This window comes from Leptodactylus fuscus, chromosome 1 (assembly GCF_031893055.1).
Source record: "Leptodactylus fuscus isolate aLepFus1 chromosome 1, aLepFus1.hap2, whole genome shotgun sequence".
Lineage (NCBI taxonomy): Eukaryota > Metazoa > Chordata > Amphibia > Anura > Leptodactylidae > Leptodactylus > Leptodactylus fuscus.
The window spans coordinates 369,950,694-369,975,471 of NC_134265.1; the positions used below are offsets into that span (position 1 = coordinate 369,950,694).

Consider the following 24,778-nt stretch of genomic DNA (forward strand, 5'->3'; position numbering starts at 1 on the left):
GACATGGAGTAATGTACAGGGGGTGGAGTATATATCAGTACATAGTAGAGTAATGTACAGGGGATGGAGTATATATCAGGACATGGAGTAATGTACAGGGGGTGGAGTATATATCAGTACATAGTAGAGTAATGTACAGGGGGTGGAGTATATATCAGTACATAGTAGAGTAATGTACAGGGGATGGAGTATATATCAGGACATAGTAATGTACAGGGGGTGGAGTATATATCAGGACATGGAGTAATGTACAGGGGGTGGAGTATATATCAGGACATAGTAATGTACAGGGGGTGGAGTATATATCAGGACATGGAGTAATGTACAGGGGGTGCAGTATATATCAGGACATGGAGTAATGTACAGGGGGTGGAGTATATATCAGGACATGGAGTAATGTACAGGAGGTGGAGTATATATCAGGACATGGAGTATTGTACAGGAGGTGGAGTATATATCAGGACATGGAGTATTGTACAGGGGGTGGAGTATATATCAGGACATAGTAGAGTAATGTACAGGGGATGGAGTATATATCAGGACATGGAGTAATGTACAGGGGTGGAGTATATATCAGGACATGGAGTAATGTACAGGGGGTGGAGTATATATCAGTACATAGTAGAGTAATGTACAGGGGATGGAGTATATATCAGGACATGGAGTAATGTACAGGGGGTGGAGTATATATCAGGACATAGTAGAGTAATGTACAGGGGGTGGAGTATATATCAGGACATGAAGTAATGTACAGGGGGTGGAGTATATATCAGGACATGGAGTAATGTACAGGGGATGGAGTATATATCAGGACATGGAGTAATGTACAGGGGATGGAGTATATATCAGGACATGGAGTAATGTACAGGGGGTGGAGTATATATCAGGACATAGTAGAGTAATGTACAGGGGGTGGAGTATATATCAGGACATTGAGTAATGTACAGGGGGTGGAGTATATATCAGGACATGGAGTAATGTACAGGGGGTGGAGTATATATCAGGACATGGAGTAATGTACAGGGGGTGGAGTATATATCAGGACATGGAGTAATGTACAGGGGGTGGAGTATATATCAGGACATGGAGTAATGTACAGGGGGTGGAGTATATATCAGGACATGGAGTAATGTACAGGGGGTGGAGTATATATCAGGACATAGTAGAGTAATGTACAGGGGGTGGAGTATATATCAGGACATGGAGTAATGTACAGGGGGTGGAGTATATATCAGGACATAGTAATGTACAGGGGTGGAGTATATATCAAGACATGGAGTAATGTACAAGGGTGGAGTATATATCAGGACATGGAGTAATGTACGGGGGGTGGAGTATATATCAGGACATAGTAGAGTAATGTACAGTGGGATGGAGTATATATCAGGACATGGAGTAATGTACAAGGGTGGAGTATATATCAGGACATAGTAGAGTAATGTACAGGGGATGGAGTATATATCAGGACATAGTAGAGTAATGTACAGGGGATGGAGTATATATCAGGACATGGAGTAATGTACAGGGGGTGCAGTATATATCAGGACATGGAGTAATGTACAGGGGATGGAGTATATATCAGGACATGGAGTAATGTACAGGGGGTGGAGTATATATCAGGACATGGAGTAATGTACAGGGGGTGGAGTATATATCAGGACATGGAGTAATGTACAGGGGGTGGAGTATATATCAGGACATGGAGTAATGTACAGGGGGTGCAGTATATATCAGGACATGGAGTAATGTACAGGGGGTGGAGTATATATCAGGACATGGAGTAATGTACAGGGGGTGGAGTATATATCAGGACATGGAGTAATGTACAGGGGGTGGAGTATATATCAGGACATGGAGTAATGTACAGGGGGTGGAGTATATATCAGGACATAGTAGAGTAATGTACAGGGGGTGGAGTATATATCAGGACATGGAGTAATGTACAGGGGGTGGAGTATATATCAGGACATAGTAATGTACAGGGGTGGAGTATATATCAAGACATGGAGTAATGTACAAGGGTGGAGTATATATCAGGACATGGAGTAATGTACGGGGGGTGGAGTATATATCAGGACATAGTAGAGTAATGTACAGTGGGATGGAGTATATATCAGGACATGGAGTAATGTACAAGGGTGGAGTATATATCAGGACATAGTAGAGTAATGTACAGGGGATGGAGTATATATCAGGACATAGTAGAGTAATGTACAGGGGATGGAGTATATATCAGGACATGGAGTAATGTACAGGGGGTGCAGTATATATCAGGACATGGAGTAATGTACAGGGGATGGAGTATATATCAGGATATGGAGTAATGTACAGGGGGTGGAGTATATATCAGGACATGGAGTAATGTACAGGGGATGGAGTATATATCAGGATATGGAGTAATGTACAGGGGTGGAGTATATATCAGGACATGGAGTAATGTACGGGGGGTGGAGTATATATCAGGACATAGTAGAGTAATGTACAGTGGGATGGAGTATATATCAGGACATGGAGTAATGTACAAGGGTGGAGTATATATCAGGACATAGTAGAGTAATGTACAGGGGATGGAGTATATATCAGGACATAGTAGAGTAATGTACAGGGGATGGAGTATATATCAGGACATAGTAGAGTAATGTACAGGGGGTGGAGTATATATCAGGATATGGAGTAATGTACAGGGGGTGCAGTATATATCAGGACATGGAGTAATGTACAGGGGATGGAGTATATATCAGGATATGGAGTAATGTACAGGGGGTGGAGTATATATCAGGACATGGAGTAATGTACAGGGGGTGGAGTATATATATCAGGACATGGAGTAATGTGCAGCGGGTGGAGTATATATCAGGATATGGAGTAATGTACAGGGGGTGGAGTATATATCAGGACATGGAGTAATGTACAGGGGATGGAGTATATATCAGGATATGGAGTAATGTACAGGGGTGGAGTATATATCAGGATATGGAGTAATGTACAGGGGATGGAGTATATATCAGGACATGGAGTAATGTACAGGGGGTGGAGTATATATCAGGACATGGAGTAATATACAGGGGGTGGAGTATATATCAGGACATAGTAGAGTAATGTACAGGGGGTGGAGTATATATCAGGATATGGAGTAATGTACAGGGGTGGAGTATATATCAGGACATGGAGTAATGTGCAGCGGGTGGAGTATATATCAGGACATGGAGTAATGTACAGGGGGTGGAGTATATATCAGGATATGGAGTAATGTACAGGGGTGGAGTATATATCAGGACATGGAGTAATGTACAGGGGGTGGAGTATATATCAGGACATGGAGTAATGTGCAGCGGGTGGAGTATATATCAGGATATGGAGTAATGTACAGGGGTGTAGTAAATATGTGGACATGGAGTAATGTACAGGGGGTGGAGTATATATCAGGATATGGAGTAATGTACAGGGGTGGAGTATATATCAGGACATGGAGTAATGTACAGGGGGTGCAGTATATATCAGGACATGGAGTAATGTGCAGCGGGTGGAGTATATATCAGGACATGGAGTAATGTACAGGGGGTGGAGTATATATCAGGACATGGAGTAATGTACAGGGGGTGGAGTATATATCAGGATATGGAGTAATGTACAGGGGGTGGAGTATATATCAGTACATAGTAGAGTAATGTACAGGGGGTGGAGTATATATCAGGACATGGAGTAATGTACAGGGGGTGGAGTATATATCAGGACATGGAGTAATGTACAGGGGGTGGAGTATATATCAGGACATGGAGTAATGTACAGGGGGTGGAGTATATATCAGTACATAGTAGAGTAATGTACAGGGGGTGGAGTATATATCAGGACATGGAGTAATGTACAGGGGGTGGAGTATATATCAGGACATGGAGTAATGTACAGGGGGTGGAGTATATATCAGGACATGGAGTAATGTACAGGGGGTGGAGTATATATCAGGACATGGAGTAATGTACAGGGGGTGGAGTATATATCAGGACATGGAGTAATGTACAGGGAGTGGAGTATATATCAGGACATGGAGTAATGTACAGGGGGTGGAGTATATATCAGGACATAGTAATGTACAGGGGTGGAGTATATATCAAGACATGGAGTAATGTGCAAGGGTGGAGTATATATCAGGACATGGAGTAATGTACGGGGGGTGGAGTATATATCAGGACATAGTAGAGTAATGTACAGTGGGATGGAGTATATATCAGGACATGGAGTAATGTACAAGGGTGGAGTATATATCAGGACATAGTAGAGTAATGTACAGGGGATGGAGTATATATCAGGACATAGTAGAGTAATGTACAGGGGATGGAGTATATATCAGGACATGGAGTAATGTACAGGGGGTGCAGTATATATCAGGACATGGAGTAATGTACAGGGGATGGAGTATATATCAGGATATGGAGTAATGTACAGGGGGTGGAATATATATCAGGACATGTAGTAATGTACAGGGGGTGGAGTATATATCAGGACATGGAGTAATGTACAGGGGGTGCAGTATATATCAGGACATGGAGTAATGTACAGGGGATGGAGTATATATCAGGATATGGAGTAATGTACAGGGGGTGGAGTATATATCAGGATATGGAGTAATGTACAGGGGGTGGAGTATATATCAGGACATAGTAGAGTAATGTACAGGGGGTGCAGTATATATCAGGACATGGAGTAATATACAGGGGGTGGAGTATATATCAGGACATGTAGTAATGTACAGGGGGTGGAGTATATAACAGGACATGGAGTAATGTACAGGGGATGGAGTATATATCAGGACATGGAGTAATGTACAGGGGATGGAGTATATATCAGGACATGGAGTAATGTACAGGGGGTGGAGTATATATCAGGACATGTAGTAATGTACAGGGGGTGAAGTATATATCAGGTTATAGTAATGTACAGGGGGTGGAGTATATATCAGGATATGGAGTAATGTAACGGGGGGTGGAGTATATATCAGGATATGGAGTAATGTACAGGGGGTGCAGTATATATCAGGACATGGAGTAATATACAGGGGGTGGAGTATATATCAGGACATGGAGTAATGTACAGGGGGTGGAGTATATATCAGGACATGGAGTAATGTACAGGGGGTGGAGTATATATCAGGACATGGAGTAATATACAGGGGGTGGAGTATATATCAGGACATGGAGTAATGTACAGGGGATGGAGTATATATCAGGACATGGAGTAATGTACAAGGGGTGGAGTATATATCAGGACATGGAGTAATGTACAGGGGATGGAGTATATATCAGGACATGGAGTAATGTACAGGGGGTGGAGTATATATCAGGACATGGAGTAATGTACAGGGGGTGGAGTATATATCAGGATATGGAGTAATGTACAGGGGGTGGAGTATATATCAGGACATAGTAGAGTAATGTACAGGGGGTGCAGTATATATCAGGACATGGAGTAATGTACAGGGGATGGAGTATATATCAGGATATGGAGTAATGTACAGGGGGTGGAATATATATCAGGACATGGAGTAATGTACAGGGGGTGGAGTATATATCAGGACATGGAGTAATGTACAAGGGGTGGAGTATATATCAGGACATGGAGTAATGTACAGGGGGTGGAGTATATATCAGGACATGGAGTAATGTACAGGGGGTGGAATATATATCAGGACATGGAGTAATGTACAGGGGGTGGAGTATATATCAGGACATGGAGTAATGTACAGGGGGTGGAGTATATATCAGGATATGGAGTAATGTACAGGGGGTGGAGTATATATCAGGACATGGAGTAATGTACAGGGGGTGGAGTATATATCAGGACATGGAGTAATGTACGGGGGGTGGAGTATATATCAGGACATGGAGTAATGTACAGGGGGTGGAGTATATATCAGGACATAGTAGAGTAATGTACAGGGGGTGGAGTATATATCAGGACATAGTAGAGTAATGTACAGGGGGTGGAGTATATATCAGGACATAGTAGAGTAATGTACAGGGGGTGCAGTATATATCAGGACATGTAGTAATGTACAGGGGGTGGAGTATATATCAGGACATGTAGTAATGTACAGGGGGTGGAGTATATATCAGGATATGGAGTAATGTACAGGGGGTGGAGTATATATCAGGACATGGAGTAATGTACAGGGGGTGGAGTATATATCAGTACATAGTAGAGTAATGTACAGGGGGTGGAGTATATATCAGGACATGTAGTAATGTACAGGGGGTGGAGTATATATCAGGATATGGAGTAATGTACAGGGGTGGAGTATATATCAGGACATGGAGTAATGTACAGGGGTGGAGTATATATCAGGACATGGAGTAATGTACAGGGGGTGGAGTATATATCAGGACATGTAGTAATGTACAGGGGGTGGAGTATATATCAGGATATGGAGTAATGTACAGGGGGTGCAGTATATATCAGGACATGTAGTAATGTACAGGGGGTGGAGTATATATCAGGATATGGAGTAATGTACAGGGGGTGCAGTATATATCAGGATATGGAGTAATGTACAGGGGTGGAGTATATATCAGGACATGGAGTAATGTACAGGGGGTGGAGTATATATCAGGACATGGAGTAATGTACAGGGGGTGGAGTATATATCAGGACATGGAGTAATGTACAGGGGTGGAGTATATATCAGGACATGGAGTAATGTACAGGGGTGGAGTATATATCAGGACATGGAGTATTGTACAGGGGGTGGAGTATATATCAGGACATAGTAGAGTAATGTACAGGGGGTGGAGTATATATCAGGACATGGAGTAATGTACAGGGGGTGGAGTATATATCAGGACATGGAGTAATGTACAGGGGGTGGAGTATATATCAGGACATGGAGTAATGTACAGGGGGTGGAGTATATAGAAGATTAGCCATACGCTCCACGCTTCTGCCCCCTCACTCCCCCCTGGTTTCGTGTCATTAGGACTTTTGGTTCTTGTAGTTCTCCGTCCTCGCTTAGGCCTGTGTTCTGTCTCCCATATCTGTAGGGTCAGATGGAGCAGCGTCCAGCTACCAGGTCAAGCAGTTGGAGGAGCAGAACGGCAGATTGAAGGAGGCCCTGGTGAGGTAAGTGTCCCCCATGCTTTATACTTCCGGTTATCCATCAGGCACAGACCCTGACCAGTGGCCTCTTGTAGGATGAGGGATCTGTCCGCCTCAGAGAAGCAGGAACACGTCAAGGTGCAGAAACAACTGGAGAAGAAGAACACGGAGCTGGAGAGTCTGCGGCAGCAGAAGGAGAAGTTACAGGAGGAGGCCTCGCAGATGGAGAAGACCATCGATGAGCTGAAGGAGCAGGTGAGATCTGGCAGATCCGTACGGGATCCGTCATCCTTCACCCATTGTCTTCTTCCCTCCTGACAAGTCCACATGTGAGATACACAGTATATTCTTCTGACCTGTGTAGGTGGACGCTGCGCTAGGAGCTGAAGAGATGGTGGAAACGCTGACCGAGAGGAACCTGGACCTGGAGGAGAGAGTGCGAGAGCTGCGCGAGACCGTCACTGACCTGGTATGACCTCAGTGTATAAGCAAAGAGCTCTGCCCAATAGAGTTACTGCCCTGGTGGTCTAGTGTAATGCTCTGTCCTGGTTATATACCCCCTGGTGGTCCAGTGTAGGCTCTGTCCTGGTTATATACTCCCTGGTGGTCCAGTGTAGAGCTCTGTACTAGTTATATACCCCCTGGTGGTCCAGTGTAGAGCTCTGTCCTAGTTATATACTCCCTGGTGGTCCAGTGTAGAGCTCTGTCCTGGTTATATACTCCCTGGTGGTCCAGTGTAGAGCTCTGTCCTGGTTATATACTACCTGGTGGTCCAGTGTAGAGCTCTGTCCTGGTTATATACTCCCTGGTGGTCCAGTGTATGGCTCTGTCCTGGTTATATACTCCCTGGTGGTCCAGTGTAGAGCTCTGTACTAGTTATATACTCCCTGGTGGTCCAGTGTAGAGCTCTGTACTAGTTATATACTCCCTGGTGGTCCAGTGTAGAGCTCTGTCCTGGTTATATACTCCCTGGTGGTTCAGTGTAGAGATCTGTCCTGGTTATATACTCCCTGGTGGTCCAGTGTAGAGCTCTGTACTAGTTATATACTCCCTGGTGGTCCAGTGTAGAGCTCTGTACTAGTTATATACTCCCTGGTGGTCCAGTGTAGAGCTCTGTCCTGGTTATATACTCCCTGGTGGTTCAGTGTAGAGATCTGTCCTGGTTATATACTCCCTGGTGGTCCAGTGTAGAGCTCTGTACTAGTTATATACTCCCTGGTGGTTCAGTGTATGGCTCTGTACTAGTTATATACTCCCTGGTGGTCCAGTGTAGAGATCTGTCCTGGTTATATACTCCCTGGTGGTCCAGTGTACGTCTCTGTCCTGGTTATATACTCCCTGGTGGTCCAGTGTAGAGCTCTGTCCTGGTTATATACTCCCTGGTTGTCCAGTGTACGTCTCTGTCCTGGTTATATACTCCCTGGTGGTCCAGTGTACGTCTCTGTCCTGGTTATATACTCCCTGGTGGTCCAGTGTATGGCTCTGTCCTGGTTATATACTCCCTGGTGGTCCAGTGTATGGCTCTGTCCTGGTTATATACTCCCTGGTGGTCCAGTGTAGAGATCTGTACTAGTTATATACTCCCTGGTGGTCCAGTGTACGTCTCTGTCCTGGTTATATACTCCCTGGTGGTCCAGTGTATGGCTCTGTCCTGGTTATATACTCCCTGGTGGTCCAGTGTTGAGCTCTGTCCTGGTTATATACCCCCTGGTGGTCCAGTGTAGAGCTCTGTACTAGTTATATACTCCCTGGTGGTCCAGTGTAGAGCTCTGTCCTGATTATATACCCCCTGGTGGTCCAGTGTAGGCTCTGTCCTGGTTATATACTCCCTGGTGGTCCAGTGTAGAGCTCTGTACTAGTTATATACTCCCTGGTGGTCCAGTGTAGAGCTCTGTCCTGGTTATATACTCCCTGGTGGTCCAGTGTATGGCTCTGTCCTAGTTATATACCCCCTGGTGGTCTAGTGTACATCTCTGTCCTGGTTATATACTCCCTGGTGGTCCAGTGTACGTCTCTGTCCTGGTTATATACTCCCTGGTGGTCCAGTGTAGGCTCTGTCCTGGTTATATACTCCCTGGTGGTTCAGTGTAGAGCTCTGTCCTGGTTATATACTCCCTGGTGGTCCAGTGTATGGCTCTGTCCTGGTTATATACTCCCTGGTGGTCCAGTGTAGAGCTCTGTACTAGTTATATACTCCCTGGTGGTCCAGTGTACGTCTCTGTCCTGGTTATATACTCCCTGGTGGTCCAGTGTAGGCTCTGTCCTGGTTATATACTCCCTGGTGGTTCAGTGTAGAGATCTGTCCTGGTTATTTACTCCCTGGTGGTTCAGTGTAGGCTCTGTCCTGGTTATATACTCCCTAGTGGTCCAGTGTAGAGCTCTGTACTAGTTATATACTCCCTGGTGGTCCAGTGTATGGCTCTGTCCTAGTTATATACCCCCTGGTGGTCTAGTGTACATCTCTGTCCTGGTTATATACTCCCTGGTGGTCCAGTGTAGAGATCTGTACTAGTTATATACTCCCTGGTGGTCCAGTGTAGAGCTCTGTACTAGTTATATACTCCCTGGTGGTCCAGTGTAGAGCTCTGTCCTGGTTATATACTCCCTGGTGGTTCAGTGTAGAGATCTGTCCTGGTTATATACTCCCTGGTGGTCCAGTGTAGAGCTCTGTACTAGTTATATACTCCCTGGTGGTCCAGTGTAGAGATCTGTCCTGGTTATATACTCCCTGGTGGTCCAGTGTATGGCTCTGTCCTGGTTATATACTACCTGGTGGTCCAGTGTTGAGCTCTCTCCTGGTTATATACTCCCTGGTGGTCCAGTGTATGGCTCTGTCCTGGTTATATACTCCCTGGTGGTCCAGTGTATGGCTCTGTCCTGGTTATATACTCCCTGGTGGTCCAGTGTAGAGCTCTGTCCTGGTTATATACTCCCTGGTGGTCCAGTGTATGGCTCTGTCCTGGTTATATACTCCCTGGTGGTCCAGTGTAGAGCTCTGTCCTGGTTATTTACTCCCTGGTGGTCCAGTGTACGGCTCTGTCCTGGTTATATACTCCCTGGTGGTCCAGTGTAGAGCTCTGTCCTGGTTATATACTCCCTGGTGGTCCAGTGTAGAGCTCTGTCCTGGTTATATACTCCCTGGTGGTCCAGTGTAGAGCTCTGTCCTGGTTATATACTCCCTGGTGGTCCAGTGTACGTCTCTGTCCTGGTTATATACTCCCTGGTGGTCCAGTGTAGAGCTCTGTCCTGGTTATATACTCCCTGGTGGTCCAGTGTAGAGATCTGTCCTGGTTATATACTCCCTGGTGGTCCAGTGTAGAGCTCTGTCCTGGTTATATACTCCCTGGTGGTCCAGTGTAGAGCTCTGTCCTGGTTATATACTCCCTGGTGGTCCAGTGTAGAGCTCTGTCCTGGTTATATACTCCCTGGTGGTCCAGTGTAGAGCTCTGTCCTGGTTATATACTCCCTGGTGGTCCAGTGTATGGCTCTGTCCTGGTTATATACTCCCTGGTGGTCCAGTGTTGAGCTCTCTCCTGGTTATATACTCCCTGGTGGTCCAGTGTTGAGCTCTCTCCTGGTTATATACTCCCTGGTGGTCCAGTGTAGAGCTCTGTCCTGGTTATATACTCCCTGGTGGTCCAGTGTAGAGCTCTCTCCTGGTTATATACTCCCTGGTGGTCCAGTGTTGAGCTCTCTCCTGGTTATATACTCCCTGGTGGTCCAGTGTTGAGCTCTCTCCTGGTTATATACTCCCTGGTGGTCCAGTGTAGAGCTCTGTCCTGGTTATATACTCCCTGGTGGTCCAGTGTAGAGCTCTGTCCTGGTTATATACTCCCTGGTGGTCCAGTGTAGAGCTCTGTACTAGTTATATACTCCCTGGTGGTCCAGTGTAGAGCTCTGTACTAGTTGTATACTCCCTGGTGGTCCAGTGTAGAGCTCTGTCCTGGTTATATACTCCCTGGTGGTCCAGTGTACGTCTCTGTCCTGGTTATATACTCCCTGGTGGTCCAGTGTAGAGCTCTGTCCTGGTTATATACTCCCTGGTGCTCCAGTGTATGGCTCTGTCCTTGTTATATACTCCCTGGTGGTCCAGTGTAGAGCTCTGTCCTGGTTATATACTCCCTGGTGGTCCAGTGTAGAGCTCTGTCCTGGTTATATACTCCCTGGTGGTCCAGTGTAGAGCTCTGTCCTGGTTATATACTCCCTGGTGGTCCAGTGTAGAGCTCTGTCCTGGTTATATACTCCCTGGTGGTCCAGTGTTGAGCTCTCTCCTGGTTATATACTCCCTGGTGGTCCAGTGTATGGCTCTGTCCTGGTTATATACTCCCTGGTGGTCCAGTGTTGAGCTCTCTCCTGGTTATATACTCTCTGGTGGTCCAGTGTTGAGCTCTCTCCTTTGTATCTCGTCCCCCAGGAAGCCATCAATGAGATGAACGATGAGCTTCAGGAGAACGCCCGTGAGACGGAGCTGGAGTTGCGGGAGCAGCTTGACATGGCCAATGCTCGTGTGCGGGAGGCTGAGAAGCGCGTGGAGGCGGCTCAGGAGACAGTGGCGGACTATCAGCAGACCATCAAAAAGTACCGGGATCTGACGGCACACTTACAGGTGAGCGCCCTATAGAGGGGCACAATGGCCGCTCACCCGTACCAGGCGCTCACCGCATCATATATTACAGGAAGTGAACCGAGAGCTCCGCAACCAGCAGGAGGCCAGCGTGGAGAAGGAGCAGCAGCCCTCGCCCGAGATGTTCGACTTCAAGATCAAGTTTGCGGAGACTAAAGCCCACGCCAAGGTAGGAGACCCCACAGGAAAGGCTAAGCCGGGCCCGCCGGGTTGTCAGGGCACAAAACTGCACATTCTCTGTTTGTCAGGCCATTGAGATGGAGCTGCGCAAGATGGAAGTCGGCCAAGCCAACCGCCACGTGTCACTCCTCACCTCCTTCATGCCAGACAGCTTCCTGCGCCACGGAGGAGACCACGACTGCATCCTAGTACTGCTGCTCATCCCCAGACTCATCTGCAAGGTCAGCATACACGGTCAGGAATCTAGAAAGCTGGGTGGTAATGGCTGTGCTCAGTATACTGCAGCCATAATGGTGGTCACCCAGGACGTGTGCTCTACATACAGGGATGATGATGATGATGTGTTTGTGTTTCTCCAGGCGGAGCTCATCAGCAAGCAGGCTCAGGAGAAGTTTGAACTGTCCGAGGCCAATAATGAGAAGACTGGCATGAGAGGAGCAGTAGGGGAACAAATGAGCTTCGCTGCCGGCCTGGTATATTCTCTGAGCCTGCTGCAGGCAACACTACACAAATATGAGCAGTAAGTGCAAGTCACTGCGTGTCTACAGAGTACTAGTCTCAGACATCCTGTATTATACTGCAGAGCTGCGCTCACTATTCTGCTGGTGCAGTCACTGTGTACATACATTACATTACTTATCCTGTATTATACTGCAGAGCTGCGCTCACTATTCTGCTGGTACAGTCACTGTGTACATACATTACATTACTTATCCTGTATTATACCTCAGAGCTGCGCTCACTATTCTGCTGGTACAGTCACTGTGTACATACATTACATTACTTATCCTGTATTATACTGCAGAGCTGCGCTCACTATTCTGCTGGTACAGTCACTGTGTACATACATTACATTACTTATCCTGTATTATACTCCAGAGCTGTGCTCACTATTCTGCTGGTACAGTCACTGTGTACATACATTACATTACTTATCCTGTATTATACTCCAGAGCTGCGCTCACTATTCTGCTGGTACAGTCACTGTGTACATACATTACATTACTTATCCTGTATTATACTCCAGAGCGGCGCTCACTATTCTGCTGGTACAGTCACTGTGTACATACATTACATTACTTATCCTGTATTATACCCCAGAGCTGCGCTCACTATCCTGCTGGTGTAGTCACTGTGTACATACATTACATTACTTATCCTGTATTATACCCCAGAGCTGCGCTCACTATTCTGCTGGTACAGTCACTGTGTACATACATTACATTACTTATCCTGTATTATACCCCAGAGCTGCGCTCACTATTCTGCTGGTACAGTCACTGTGTACATACATTACATTACTTATCCTGTATTATACTCCAGAGCTGCGCTCACTATTCTGCTGGTGCAGTCACTGTGTACATACATTACTTATCCTGTATTATACTCTAGAGCTGCGCTCACTATTCTGCTGGTACAGTCACTGTGTACATACATTACATTACTTATCCTGTATTATACTCCAGAGCTGCGCTCACTATTCTGCTGGTGCAGTCACTGTGTACATACATTACATTACTTATCCTGTATTATACTCCAGAGCTGCGCTCACTATTCTGCTGGTACAGTCACTGTGTACATACATTACATTACTTATCCTGTATTATACTCCAGAGCTGCGCTCACTATTCTGCTGGTACAGTCACTGTGTACATACATTACTTATCCTGTATTATACTCTAGAGCTGCGCTCACTATTCTGCTGGTACAGTCACTGTGTACATACATTACTTATCCTGTATTATACTCTAGAGCTGCGCTCACTATTCTGCTGGTACAGTCACTGTGTACATACATTACATTACTTATCCTGTATTATACTCCAGAGCAGCGCTCACTATTCTGCTGGTGCAGTCACTGTGTACATACATTACTTATCCTGTATTATACTCCAGAGCTGCGCTCACTATTCTGCTGGTACAGTCACTGTGTACATACATTACATTACTTATCCTGTATTATACTCCAGAGCTGCGCTCACTATTCTGCTGGTACAGTCACTGTGTACATACATTACATTACTTATCCTGTATTATACTCCAGAGCTGCGCTCACTATTCTGCTGGTACAGTCACTGTGTACATACATTACTTATCCTGTATTATACTCTAGAGCTGCGCTCACTATTCTGCTGGTACAGTCACTGTGTACATACATTACTTATCCTGTATTATACTCCAGAGCTGCGCTCACTATTCTGCTGGTACAGTCACTGTGTACATACATTACATTACTTATCCTGTATTATACTCCAGAGCAGCGCTCACTATTCTGCTGGTGCAGTCACTGTGTACATACATTACTTATCCTGTATTATACTCCAGAGCTGCGCTCACTATTCTGCTGGTACAGTCACTGTGTACATACATTACATTACTTATCCTGTATTATACCCCAGAGCTGCGCTCACTATTCTGCTGGTACAGTCACTGTGTACATACATTACATTACTTATCCTGTATTATACCCCAGAGCTGCGCTCACTATTCTGCTGGTGCAGTCACTGTGTACATACATTACATTACTTATCCTGTATTATACTCCAGAGCTGCGCTCACTATTCTGCTGGTGCAGTCACTGTGTACATACATTACATTACTTATCCTGTATTATACTCCAGAGCTGCGCTCACTATTCTGCTGGTGCGGTCACTGTGTACATACATTACATTACTTATCCTGTATTATACCCAAGAGCTGCGCTCACTATTCTGCTGGTACAGTCACTGTGTACATACATTACATTACTTATCCTGTATTATACCCCAGAGCTGCACTCACTATTCTGCTGGTGCAGTCACTGTGTACATACATTACATTACTTATCCTGTATTATACTGCAGAGCTGCGCTCACTATTCTGCTGGTACAGTCACTGTGTACATACATTACATTACTTATCCTGTATTATACTCCAGAGCTGCGCTCACTATTCTGCTGGTGCAGTCACTGTGTACATACATTACATTACTTATCCTGTATTATACTCCAGAGCTGCGCTCACTATTCTGCTGGTGCAGTCACTGTGTACATACATTACATTACTTATCCTGTATTATACTCCAGAGCTGCGCTCACTATTCTGCTGGTGCAGTCACTGTGTACATACATTACATTACTTATCCTGTATTATACCCCAGAGCTGCGCTCACTATTCTGCTGGTGCAGTCACTGTGTACATACATTACATTACTTATCCTGTATTATACTCCAGAGCTGCGCTCACTATTCTGCTGGTACAGTCACTGTGTACATACATTACATTACTTATCCTGTATTATACTCCAGAGCTGCGCTCACTATTCTGCTGGTGCAGTCACTGTGTACATACATTACATTACTTATCCTGTATTATACCCCAGAGCTGCGCTCACTATTCTGCTGGTGCAGTCACTGTGTACATACATTACATTACTTATCCTGTATTATACTCCAGAGCTGCGCTCACTATTCTGCTGGTACAGTCACTGTGTACATACATTACATTACTTATCCTGTATTATACTCCAGAGCTGCGCTCACTATTCTGCTGGTACAGTCACTGTGTACATACATTACTTATCCTGTATTATACTCCAGAGCTGCGCTCACTATTCTGCTGGTACAGTCACTGTGTACATACATTACATTACTTATCCTGTATTATACCCCAGAGCTGCGCTCACTATTCTGCTGGTGCAGTCACTGTGTACATACATTACATTACTTATCCTGTATTATACTCCAGAGCTGCGCTCACTATTCTGCTGGTACAGTCACTGTGTACATACATTACATTACTTATCCTGTATTATACTCCAGAGCTGCGCTCACTATTCTGCTGGTACAGTCACTGTGTACATACATTACTTATCCTGTATTATACTCCAGAGCTGCGCTCACTATTCTGCTGGTACAGTCACTGTGTACATACATTACATTACTTATCCTGTATTATACCCCAGAGCTGCGCTCACTATTCTGCTGGTGCAGTCACTGTGTACATACATTACATTACTTATCCTGTATTATACTCCAGAGCTGCGCTCACTATTCTGCTGGTGCAGTCACTATGTACATACATTACATTACTTACCCTGTATTATACTCCAGAGCTGCGCTCACTATTCTGCTGGTACAGTCACTGTGTACATACATTACTTATCCTGTATTATACTCCAGAGCTGCGCTCACTATTCTGCTTGTACAGTCACTGTGTACGTACATTACATTACTTATCCTGTATTATACTCCAGAGCTGCACTCACTATTCTGCTGGTGCAGTCACTGTGTACATACATTACATTACTTATCCTGTATTATACCCCAGAGCTGCGCTCACTATTCTGCTGGTGCAGTCACTGTGTACATACATTACATTACTTATCCTGTATTATACTCCAGAGCTGTGCTCACTATTCTGCTGGTGCAGTCACTATGTACATACATTACATTACTTATCCTGTATTATACTCCAGAGCTGCGCTCACTATTCTGCTGGTACAGTCACTGTGTACATACATTACATTACTTATCCTGTATTATACTCCAGAGCTGCGCTCACTATTCTGCTGGTACAGTCACTGTGTACATACATTACATTACTTATCCTGTATTATACTCCAGAGCTGCGCTCACTATTCTGCTGGTACAGTCACTGTGTACATACATTACATTACTTATCCTGTATTATACTGCAGAGCTGCGCTCACTATTCTGCTGGTGCAGTCACTGTGTACATACATTACATTACTTATCCTGTATTATACTCCAGAGCTGCGCTCACTATTCTGCTGGTACAGTCACTGTGTACATACATTACATTACTTATCCTGTATTATACTCCAGAGCTGCGCTCACTATTCTGCTGGTGCAGTCACTGTGTACATACATTACATTACTTATCCTGTATTATACTCCAGAGCTGCGCTCACTATTCTGCTGGTGCAGTCACTGTGTACGTACATTACTTTTCCTCTGGCATATAGTGTAGCTTTGTCCTTCCACCACTAGATGTCAGTGTTGTCCCTTGGTGTATACACAGTGTAGTCCTCGCTGAGGGTTTGGTACATGTTGTTCTCTCTGCAGGGCTCTGGGTCGGTGCAGTGTGGAGGTGTATAAGAAGGTGGGGGCGCTGTACCCGGAGATGAGCGTACACGAGCGATCCCTGGACTTCCTCATAGAATTACTGCACAAGGATCAGCTGGATGAGACGGTGAACGTAGAGCCCCTGACCAAGGCCATCAAGTATTACCAGGTACCTCAGTCACCCATGTGACCCCCCAATGCTGACAGCTCCACCTGCAGGGGAGTTCTGGAGCTGCTTCATCTCACTGGTTGTTGTATCTTCCCCTTGACAGCACCTGTACAGCATCCACCTGGCCGACCAGGCTGAGGACTGCACCATGCAGCTGTCCGACCACATCAAGGTGAGCCAAGATGTCTGCTGTAGTCTGTGTGTGTGGTATAGCCCATGTCTGCCCCTGTGCTGTGTATGGTACAGTCCCTCCCCTGTGCTGTGTATGGTACAGTCCCTCCCCTGTGCTGTGTATGGTACAGTCCCTCCCCTGTGGTGTCTGTGATACAGTCCTTGTCTCCCCCTGTGCTGTGTATGGTACAGTCCCTCGGCTGTGCTGTCTCCCCCTGCTGGTCTCCCGGTGACTCTCTCCTCTTCGGCTGCAGTTTACCCAGAGCGCCCTGGACTGTATGGGGGTAGAAGTGAGCAGACTTCGGGCCTTCTTACACGTGAGTCCTTCCCCTTATTAGTACTACTACTCCCAGCATGCTACTCCCCCAGCCGCTTGCATTCACCCCTTCTTTGTCGTGTTCTTCAGCTCGGACAGGAGGCGTCAGACTTCGCCATCCTCCTGAAGGACCTGGAGACTTCTTGCAGTGACATCCGCCAGTTCTGTAAGAAGATCCGGCGCAGGATGCCGGGCACCGAGGCGGCGGGGATCCCAGCGGCCCTCAACTTTGGGCAGCAGGTAAGCGGCGGCCCTGGCATAGGAGAGGGGTCATGGGTGCGGACTCCAACCCTCATCATGCCTGTCTCTGCAGGTGGCTGAGACTCTCCTAGACTGCCGTAAGCACCTGAAGTGGGTGGTGGCCGTCTTCCAGGAGGTGGCAGCTGCCGGGGCGCAGATGGTTGCCCCTCTGGGGGAGAATGAGGGGCTGCAGGCGCTGAAGCTGGAGGACGTGGCCTTCAAAGCGGCAGAACAGGTGAGGGGCCAGATCCAGGGGCCCGCCTGGGAACCAGAATAACTTTATTTACAGTGAACACTGACCGCGTCTCTTCCTGTAGATTTACGGCACCCAGGGCAGTAACCCCTACGAGTGCCTGCGCCAGTCCTGTAACATCCTGATCGCAACCATGAACAAGATGGCCACCGCCATGCAGGAGGGCGAGTACGACGCCGAGAAGCCTCAGAGCAAGGTGCGCGGGGCTGGGAGGGGCTTATCATGGGGGCGGGGCTTATGGGGTGATTCTGGAAGGGTCGTCTTATGGACTATGCTGATGCTGATTATGATGGGAGTAGATAATGGGATGGGGTGATTATTATGGGATGGGGTGATTCTCCCGGAGGGGCCTATCATGGACAGGTGACTGATGGGAGGGGCATCTCTCCACAGACTCCTCCTCCTGTAGACCAGCGAGCCGCCGCCCTGAGAGCCGAGATTACGGACGCCGAGGGATTGGGATTGAAGTTAGAAGACAGAGAGACAGTCATTAAGGAGTTAAAGAAGTCTCTCAAGATAAAGGTGAGCCCTGGAAACACTACATCTCCCAGCATGCACTGTAACCCCAGCATGCAATGTAACCCCAGCATGCACCGTAACACTACATCTCCCAGCATGCACCGTAACACTACATCTCCCAGCATGCACTGTAACCCCAGCATGCAATGTAACCCCAGCATGCACCGTAACACTACATCTCCCAGCATGCACCGTAACACTACATCTCCCAGCATGCAATGTAACCCCAGCATGCAATGTAACCCCAGCATGCACCATAACACATCTCCCAGCATGCAATGTAACCCCAGCATGCACTGTAACCCCAGCATGCACCGTAACACTACATCTCCCAGCATGCACCGTAACCCCAGCATGCACCATAACACTACATCTCCCAGCATGCAATGTAACCCCAGCATGCACTGTAACCCCAGCATGCACCGTAACACTACATCTCCCAGCATGCACCGTAACCCCAGCATGCACCATAACACTACATCTCCCAGCATGCACCGTAACCCCAGCATGCACCGTAACACTACATCTCCCAGCATGCAATGTAACCCCAGCATGCAATGTAACCCCAGCATGCACCATAACACATCTCCCAGCATGCAATGTAACCCCAGCATGCACTGTAACCCCAGCATGCACCGTAACACTACATCTCCCAGCATGCACCGTAACCCCAGCATGCACCATAACACATTTCCCAGCATGCAATGTAACCCCAGCATGCACCATAACACATCTCCCAGCATGCAATGTAACCCCAGCATGCACCGTAACACTACATCTCCCAGCATGCAATGTAACCCCAGCATGCACCGTAACACTACATCTCCCAGCATGCACCGTAACACTACATCTCCCAGCATGCAATGTAACCCCAGCATGCACCATAACACATCTCCCAGCATGCACTGCTGCTCCAGGTAACCCTTTCCTTGGTCTACTCTCAGGGGGAGGAGCTTAGTGAGGCCAACGTGCGGCTCAGTCTTCTGGAGAAGAAACTAGACAGCGCCTCTAAGGAGGCCGACGACAGGGTGGAGAAGATCCAGACCAAACTGGAGGAGACCCAGACCCTGCTGAAGAAGAAGGAGAAGTGAGTGCCATCTTCTATCCAACCACCTCTGAGGATGAGCTTGCGTGGCGCCCATGTTGGTTGTCACTCAGCTTTCCAAGGGGTCGGTGTTCATGGCGGTTTTTGCTGATTGTGTACAGGGAGTTTGAGGAGACCATGGACGCCCTGCAGGCTGACATCGACCAGCTGGAGTCTGAGAAGGCGGAGCTCCGCCAGAGGCTGACCAATCAGTCCAAGCGCACCATCGAGGGGCTGCGCGGATCCCCAGGGTCCGGGGTGGCCTCCATTGTGTCCGGTATTGCTGGAGGTAAGCCTAGTTTTCTGGAGGGTGGGAGGGATTGTGGATGACTCCGCCTCTTCTTAATGGCCGCCCTTTCTCTCTCTCTGTGACCCGCTGACCTCCTTCTCCGGGGCGGCGCTCTCTTTTCTTCTCTGCACATGGTATAGAGGAAGAGCAGAGAGGTATAGTACGGCACGCAACGCATGCTTCATTCTATCTCACCCCCTCAAGGTGGAATGTGATGGGTTAAATCTGATAGATCTGTACACTAGTTACATCCAAAACTGCCTTTACAGTTCCCCTACTCATGTGACACTCTCTACATTCCTACTCCAGTTACAGTTAGAGCTGCATTCAGCATTCTCCTACTCCAATCACAGTCAGGGCTGCATTCAGCATTCTCCTACTCCAATCACAGTCAGAGCTGCATTCAGCATTCTCCTACTCCAGTCACATCCAGAGCTGCATTCAGCATTCTCCTACTCCAATCACAGTCAGGGCTGCATTCAGCATTCTCCTACTCCAGTCACATCCAGAGCTGCATTCAGCATTCTCCTACTCCAGTCACATCCAGAGCTGCATTCAGCATTCTCCTACTCCAGTCACATCCAGAGCTGCATTCAGCATTCTCCTACTCCAATCACAGTCAGGGCTGCATTCAGCATTCTCCTACTCCAGTCACATCCAGAGCTGCATTCAGCATTCTCCTACTCCAGTCACATCCAGAGCTGCATTCAGCATTCTCCTACTCCAATCACAGTCAGGGCTGCATTCAGCATTCTCCTACTCCAATCACAGTCAGAGCTGCATTCAGCATTCTCCTACTCCAGTCACATCCAGAGCTGCATTCAGCATTCTCCTACTCCAGTCACATCCAGAGCTGCATTCAGCATTCTCCTACTCCAGTCACATCCAGAGCTGAATTCAGCATTCTCCTTCTCCAATCACAGTCAGGGCTGCATTCAGCATTCTCCTACTCCAATCACAGTCAGGGCTGCATTCAGCATTCTCCTACTCCAATCACAGTCAGAGCTGCATTCAGCATTCTCCTACTCCAGTCACATCCAGAGCTGCATTCAGCATTCTCCTTCTCCAATCACAGTCAGGGCTGCATTCAGCATTCTCCTACTCCAGTCACATCCAGAGCTGCATTCAGCATTCTCCTTCTCCAATCACAGTCAGGGCTGCATTCAGCATTCTCCTACTCCAATCACAGTCAGAGCTGCATTCAGCATTCTCCTACTCCAGTCACATCCAGAGCTGCATTCAGCATTCTCCTACTCCAGTCACATCCAGAGCTGCATTCAGCATTCTCCTACTCCAATCACATCCAGAGCTGCATTCAGCATTCTCCTACTCCAGTCACATCCAGAGCTGCATTCAGCATTCTCCTACTCCGGTCACATCCAGAGCTGAATTCAGCATTCTCCTTCTCCAATCACAGTCAGGGCTGCATTCAGCATTCTCCTTCTCCAATCACATCCAGAGCTGCATTCAGCATTCTCCTACTCCAGTCACATCCAGAGCTGAATTCAGCATTCTCCTTCTCCAGTCACATCCAGAGCTGCATTCAGCATTCTCCTACTCCAGTCACATCCAGAGCTGAATTCAGCATTCTCCTACTCCAGTCACATCCAGAGCTGCATTCAGCATTCTCCTACTCCAATCACAGTCAGAGCTGCATTCAGCATTCTCCTACTCCAATCACAGTCAGGGCTGCATTCAGCATTCTCCTACTCCAATCACAGTCAGGGCTGCATTCAGCATTCTCCTACTCCAATCACAGTCAGGGCTGCATTCAGCATTCTCCTACTCCAGTCACATCCAGAGCTGCATTCAGCATTCTCCTACTCCAATCACAGTCAGGGCTGCATTCAGCATTCTCCTTCTCCAATCACAGTCAGGGCTGCATTCAGCATTCTCCTACTCCAGTCACATCCAGAGCTGCATTCAGCATTCTCCTACTCCAGTCATATCCAGAGCTGCATTCAGCATTCTCCTACTCCAGTCACATCCAGAGCTGAATTCAGCATTCTCCTTCTCCAATCACAGTCAGGGCTGCATTCAGCATTCTCCTTCTCCAATCACAGTCAGGGCTGCATTCAGCATTCTCCTTCTCCAATCACAGTCAGGGCTGCATTCAGCATTCTCCTTCTCCAATCACAGTCAGGGCTGCATTCAGCATTCTCCTACTCCAATCACAGTCAGGGCTGCATTCAGCATTCTCCTACTCCAATCACAGTCAGGGCTGCATTCAGCATTCTCCTACTCCAGTCACATCCAGAGCTGCATTCAGCATTCTCCTACTCCAATCACAGTCAGGGCTGCATTCAGCATTCTCCTTCTCCAATCACAGTCAGGGCTGCATTCAGCATTCTCCTACTCCAGTCACATCCAGAGCTGCATTCAGCATTCTCCTACTCCAGTCACATCCAGAGCTGCATTCAGCATTCTCCTACTCCAGTCACATCCAGAGCTGAATTCAGCATTCTCCTTCTCCAATCACAGTCAGGGCTGCATTCAGCATTCTCCTTCTCCAATCACAGTCAGGGCTGCATTCAGCATTCTCCTTCTCCAATCACAGTCAGGGCTGCATTCAGCATTCTCCTTCTCCAATCACAGTCAGGGCTGCATTCAGCATTCTCCTACTCCAATCACAGTCAGAGCTGCATTCAGCATTCTCCTACTCCAGTCACATCCAGAGCTGCATTCAGCATTCTCCTACTCCAGTCACATCCAGAGCTGCATTCAGCATTCTCCTACTCCAATCACATCCAGAGCTGCATTCAGCATTCTCCTACTCCAGTCACATCCAGAGCTGCATTCAGCATTCTCCTACTCCGGTCACATCCAGAGCTGAATTCAGCATTCTCCTTCTCCAATCACAGTCAGGGCTGCATTCAGCATTCTCCTTCTCCAATCACATCCAGAGCTGCATTCAGCATTCTCCTACTCCAGTCACATCCAGAGCTGAATTCAGCATTCTCCTTCTCCAGTCACATCCAGAGCTGCATTCAGCATTCTCCTACTCCAGTCACATCCAGAGCTGCATTCAGCATTCTCCTACTCCAGTCACATCCAGAGCTGAATTCAGCATTCTCCTACTCCAGTCACATCCAGAGCTGCATTCAGCATTCTCCTACTCCAATCACAGTCAGAGCTGCATTCAGCATTCTCCTACTCCAATCACAGTCAGGGCTGCATTCAGCATTCTCCTACTCCAATCACAGTCAGGGCTGCATTCAGCATTCTCCTACTCCAATCACAGTCAGGGCTGCATTCAGCATTCTCCTACTCCAGTCACATCCAGAGCTGCATTCAGCATTCTCCTACTCCAATCACAGTCAGGGCTGCATTCAGCATTCTCCTTCTCCAATCACAGTCAGGGCTGCATTCAGCATTCTCCTACTCCAGTCACATCCAGAGCTGCATTCAGCATTCTCCTACTCCAGTCATATCCAGAGCTGCATTCAGCATTCTCCTACTCCAGTCACATCCAGAGCTGCATTCAGCATTCTCCTACTCCAGTCACATCCAGAGCTGCATTCAGCATTCTCCAATCACAGTCAGGGCTGCATTCAGCATTCTCCTACTCCAGTCACATCCAGAGCTGCATTCAGCATTCTCCTACTCCAGTCACATCCAGAGCTGCATTCAGCATTCTCCTACTCCAGTCACATCCAGAGCTGCATTCAGCATTCTCCTACTCCAATCACAGTCAGGGCTGCATTCAGCATTCTCCTACTCCAATCACAGTCAGAGCTGCATTCAGCATTCTCCTACTCCAGTCACATCCAGAGCTGAATTCAGCATTCTCCTTCTCCAATCACAGTCAGGGCTGCATTCAGCATTCTCCTACTCCAATCACAGTCAGAGCTGCATTCAGCATTCTCCTACTCCAGTCACATCCAGAGCTGCATTCAGCATTCTCCTACTCCAGTCACATCCAGAGCTGCATTCAGCATTCTCCTACTCCAGTCACATCCAGAGCTGCATTCAGCATTCTCCTACTCCAGTCACATCCAGAGCTGCATTCAGCATTCTCCTACTCCAGTCACATCCAGAGCTGCATTCAGCATTCTCCTACTCCAGTCACATCCAGAGCTGCATTCAGCATTCTCCTACTCCAATCACATCCAGAGCTGAATTCAGCATTCTCCTTCTCCAATCACAGTCAGGGCTGCATTCAGCATTCTCCTACTCCAATCACAGTCAGAGCTGCATTCAGCATTCTCCTACTCCAGTCACATCCAGAGCTGCATTCAGCATTCTCCTACTCCAATCACAGTCAGGGCTGCATTCAGCATTCTCCTACTCCGGTCACATCCAGAGCTGCATTCAGCATTCTCCTTCTCCAATCACAGTCAGGGCTGCATTCAGCATTCTCCTACTCCAGTCACATCCAGAGCTGCATTCAGCATTCTCCTACTCCAGTCACATCCAGAGCTGCATTCAGCATTCTCCTACTCCAGTCACATCCAGAGCTGCATTCAGCATTCTCCAATCACAGTCAGGGCTGCATTCAGCATTCTCCTACTCCAGTCACATCCAGAGCTGCATTCAGCATTCTCCTACTCCAGTCACATCCAGAGCTGCAATTCAGCATTCTCCTACTCCAGTCACATCCAGAGCTGCAATTCAGCATTCTCCTACTCCAGTCACATCCAGAGCTGCAATTCAGCATTCTCCTTCTCTAGTCACATCCAGAGCTGCATTCAGCATTCTCCCACTCCAGTTAGTCAGAGCTGCGTTCAGCATTCTCCCACTCCAGTCACATCCAGAGCTGCAATTCAGCATTCTCCTACTCCA

General features: G+C 47.3%; 1 protein-coding gene across 5 annotated transcripts in view; it reads left to right on the forward strand.

The window, feature by feature from the left end:
* DCTN1 (dynactin subunit 1) overlaps nt 1-24,778 on the forward strand; it is a 101,934-nt gene that overhangs the window by 72,187 nt on the left and 4,969 nt on the right. For 3 of the 5 annotated variants that reach the window (XM_075261927.1, XM_075261943.1, XM_075261947.1), the window contains 17 exons: nt 7,032-7,110; nt 7,182-7,341; nt 7,451-7,555; nt 11,501-11,692; nt 11,763-11,879; nt 11,959-12,111; nt 12,250-12,410; nt 16,956-17,124; nt 17,228-17,296; nt 17,550-17,612; nt 17,702-17,851; nt 17,925-18,086; nt 18,169-18,300; nt 18,498-18,626; nt 19,568-19,710; nt 19,830-19,996; nt 20,137-20,151. In XM_075261927.1, coding sequence (XP_075118028.1) covers nt 7,032-7,110; nt 7,182-7,341; nt 7,451-7,555; nt 11,501-11,692; nt 11,763-11,879; nt 11,959-12,111; nt 12,250-12,410; nt 16,956-17,124; nt 17,228-17,296; nt 17,550-17,612; nt 17,702-17,851; nt 17,925-18,086; nt 18,169-18,300; nt 18,498-18,626; nt 19,568-19,710; nt 19,830-19,996; nt 20,137-20,151 — 2,166 coding nt within the window. The remainder of the gene's footprint in view (nt 1-7,031; nt 7,111-7,181; nt 7,342-7,450; nt 7,556-11,500; nt 11,693-11,762; nt 11,880-11,958; nt 12,112-12,249; nt 12,411-16,955; nt 17,125-17,227; nt 17,297-17,549; nt 17,613-17,701; nt 17,852-17,924; nt 18,087-18,168; nt 18,301-18,497; nt 18,627-19,567; nt 19,711-19,829; nt 19,997-20,136; nt 20,152-24,778) is intronic. The other 2 variants (XM_075261936.1, XM_075261956.1) reach the window with 1 other exon arrangement.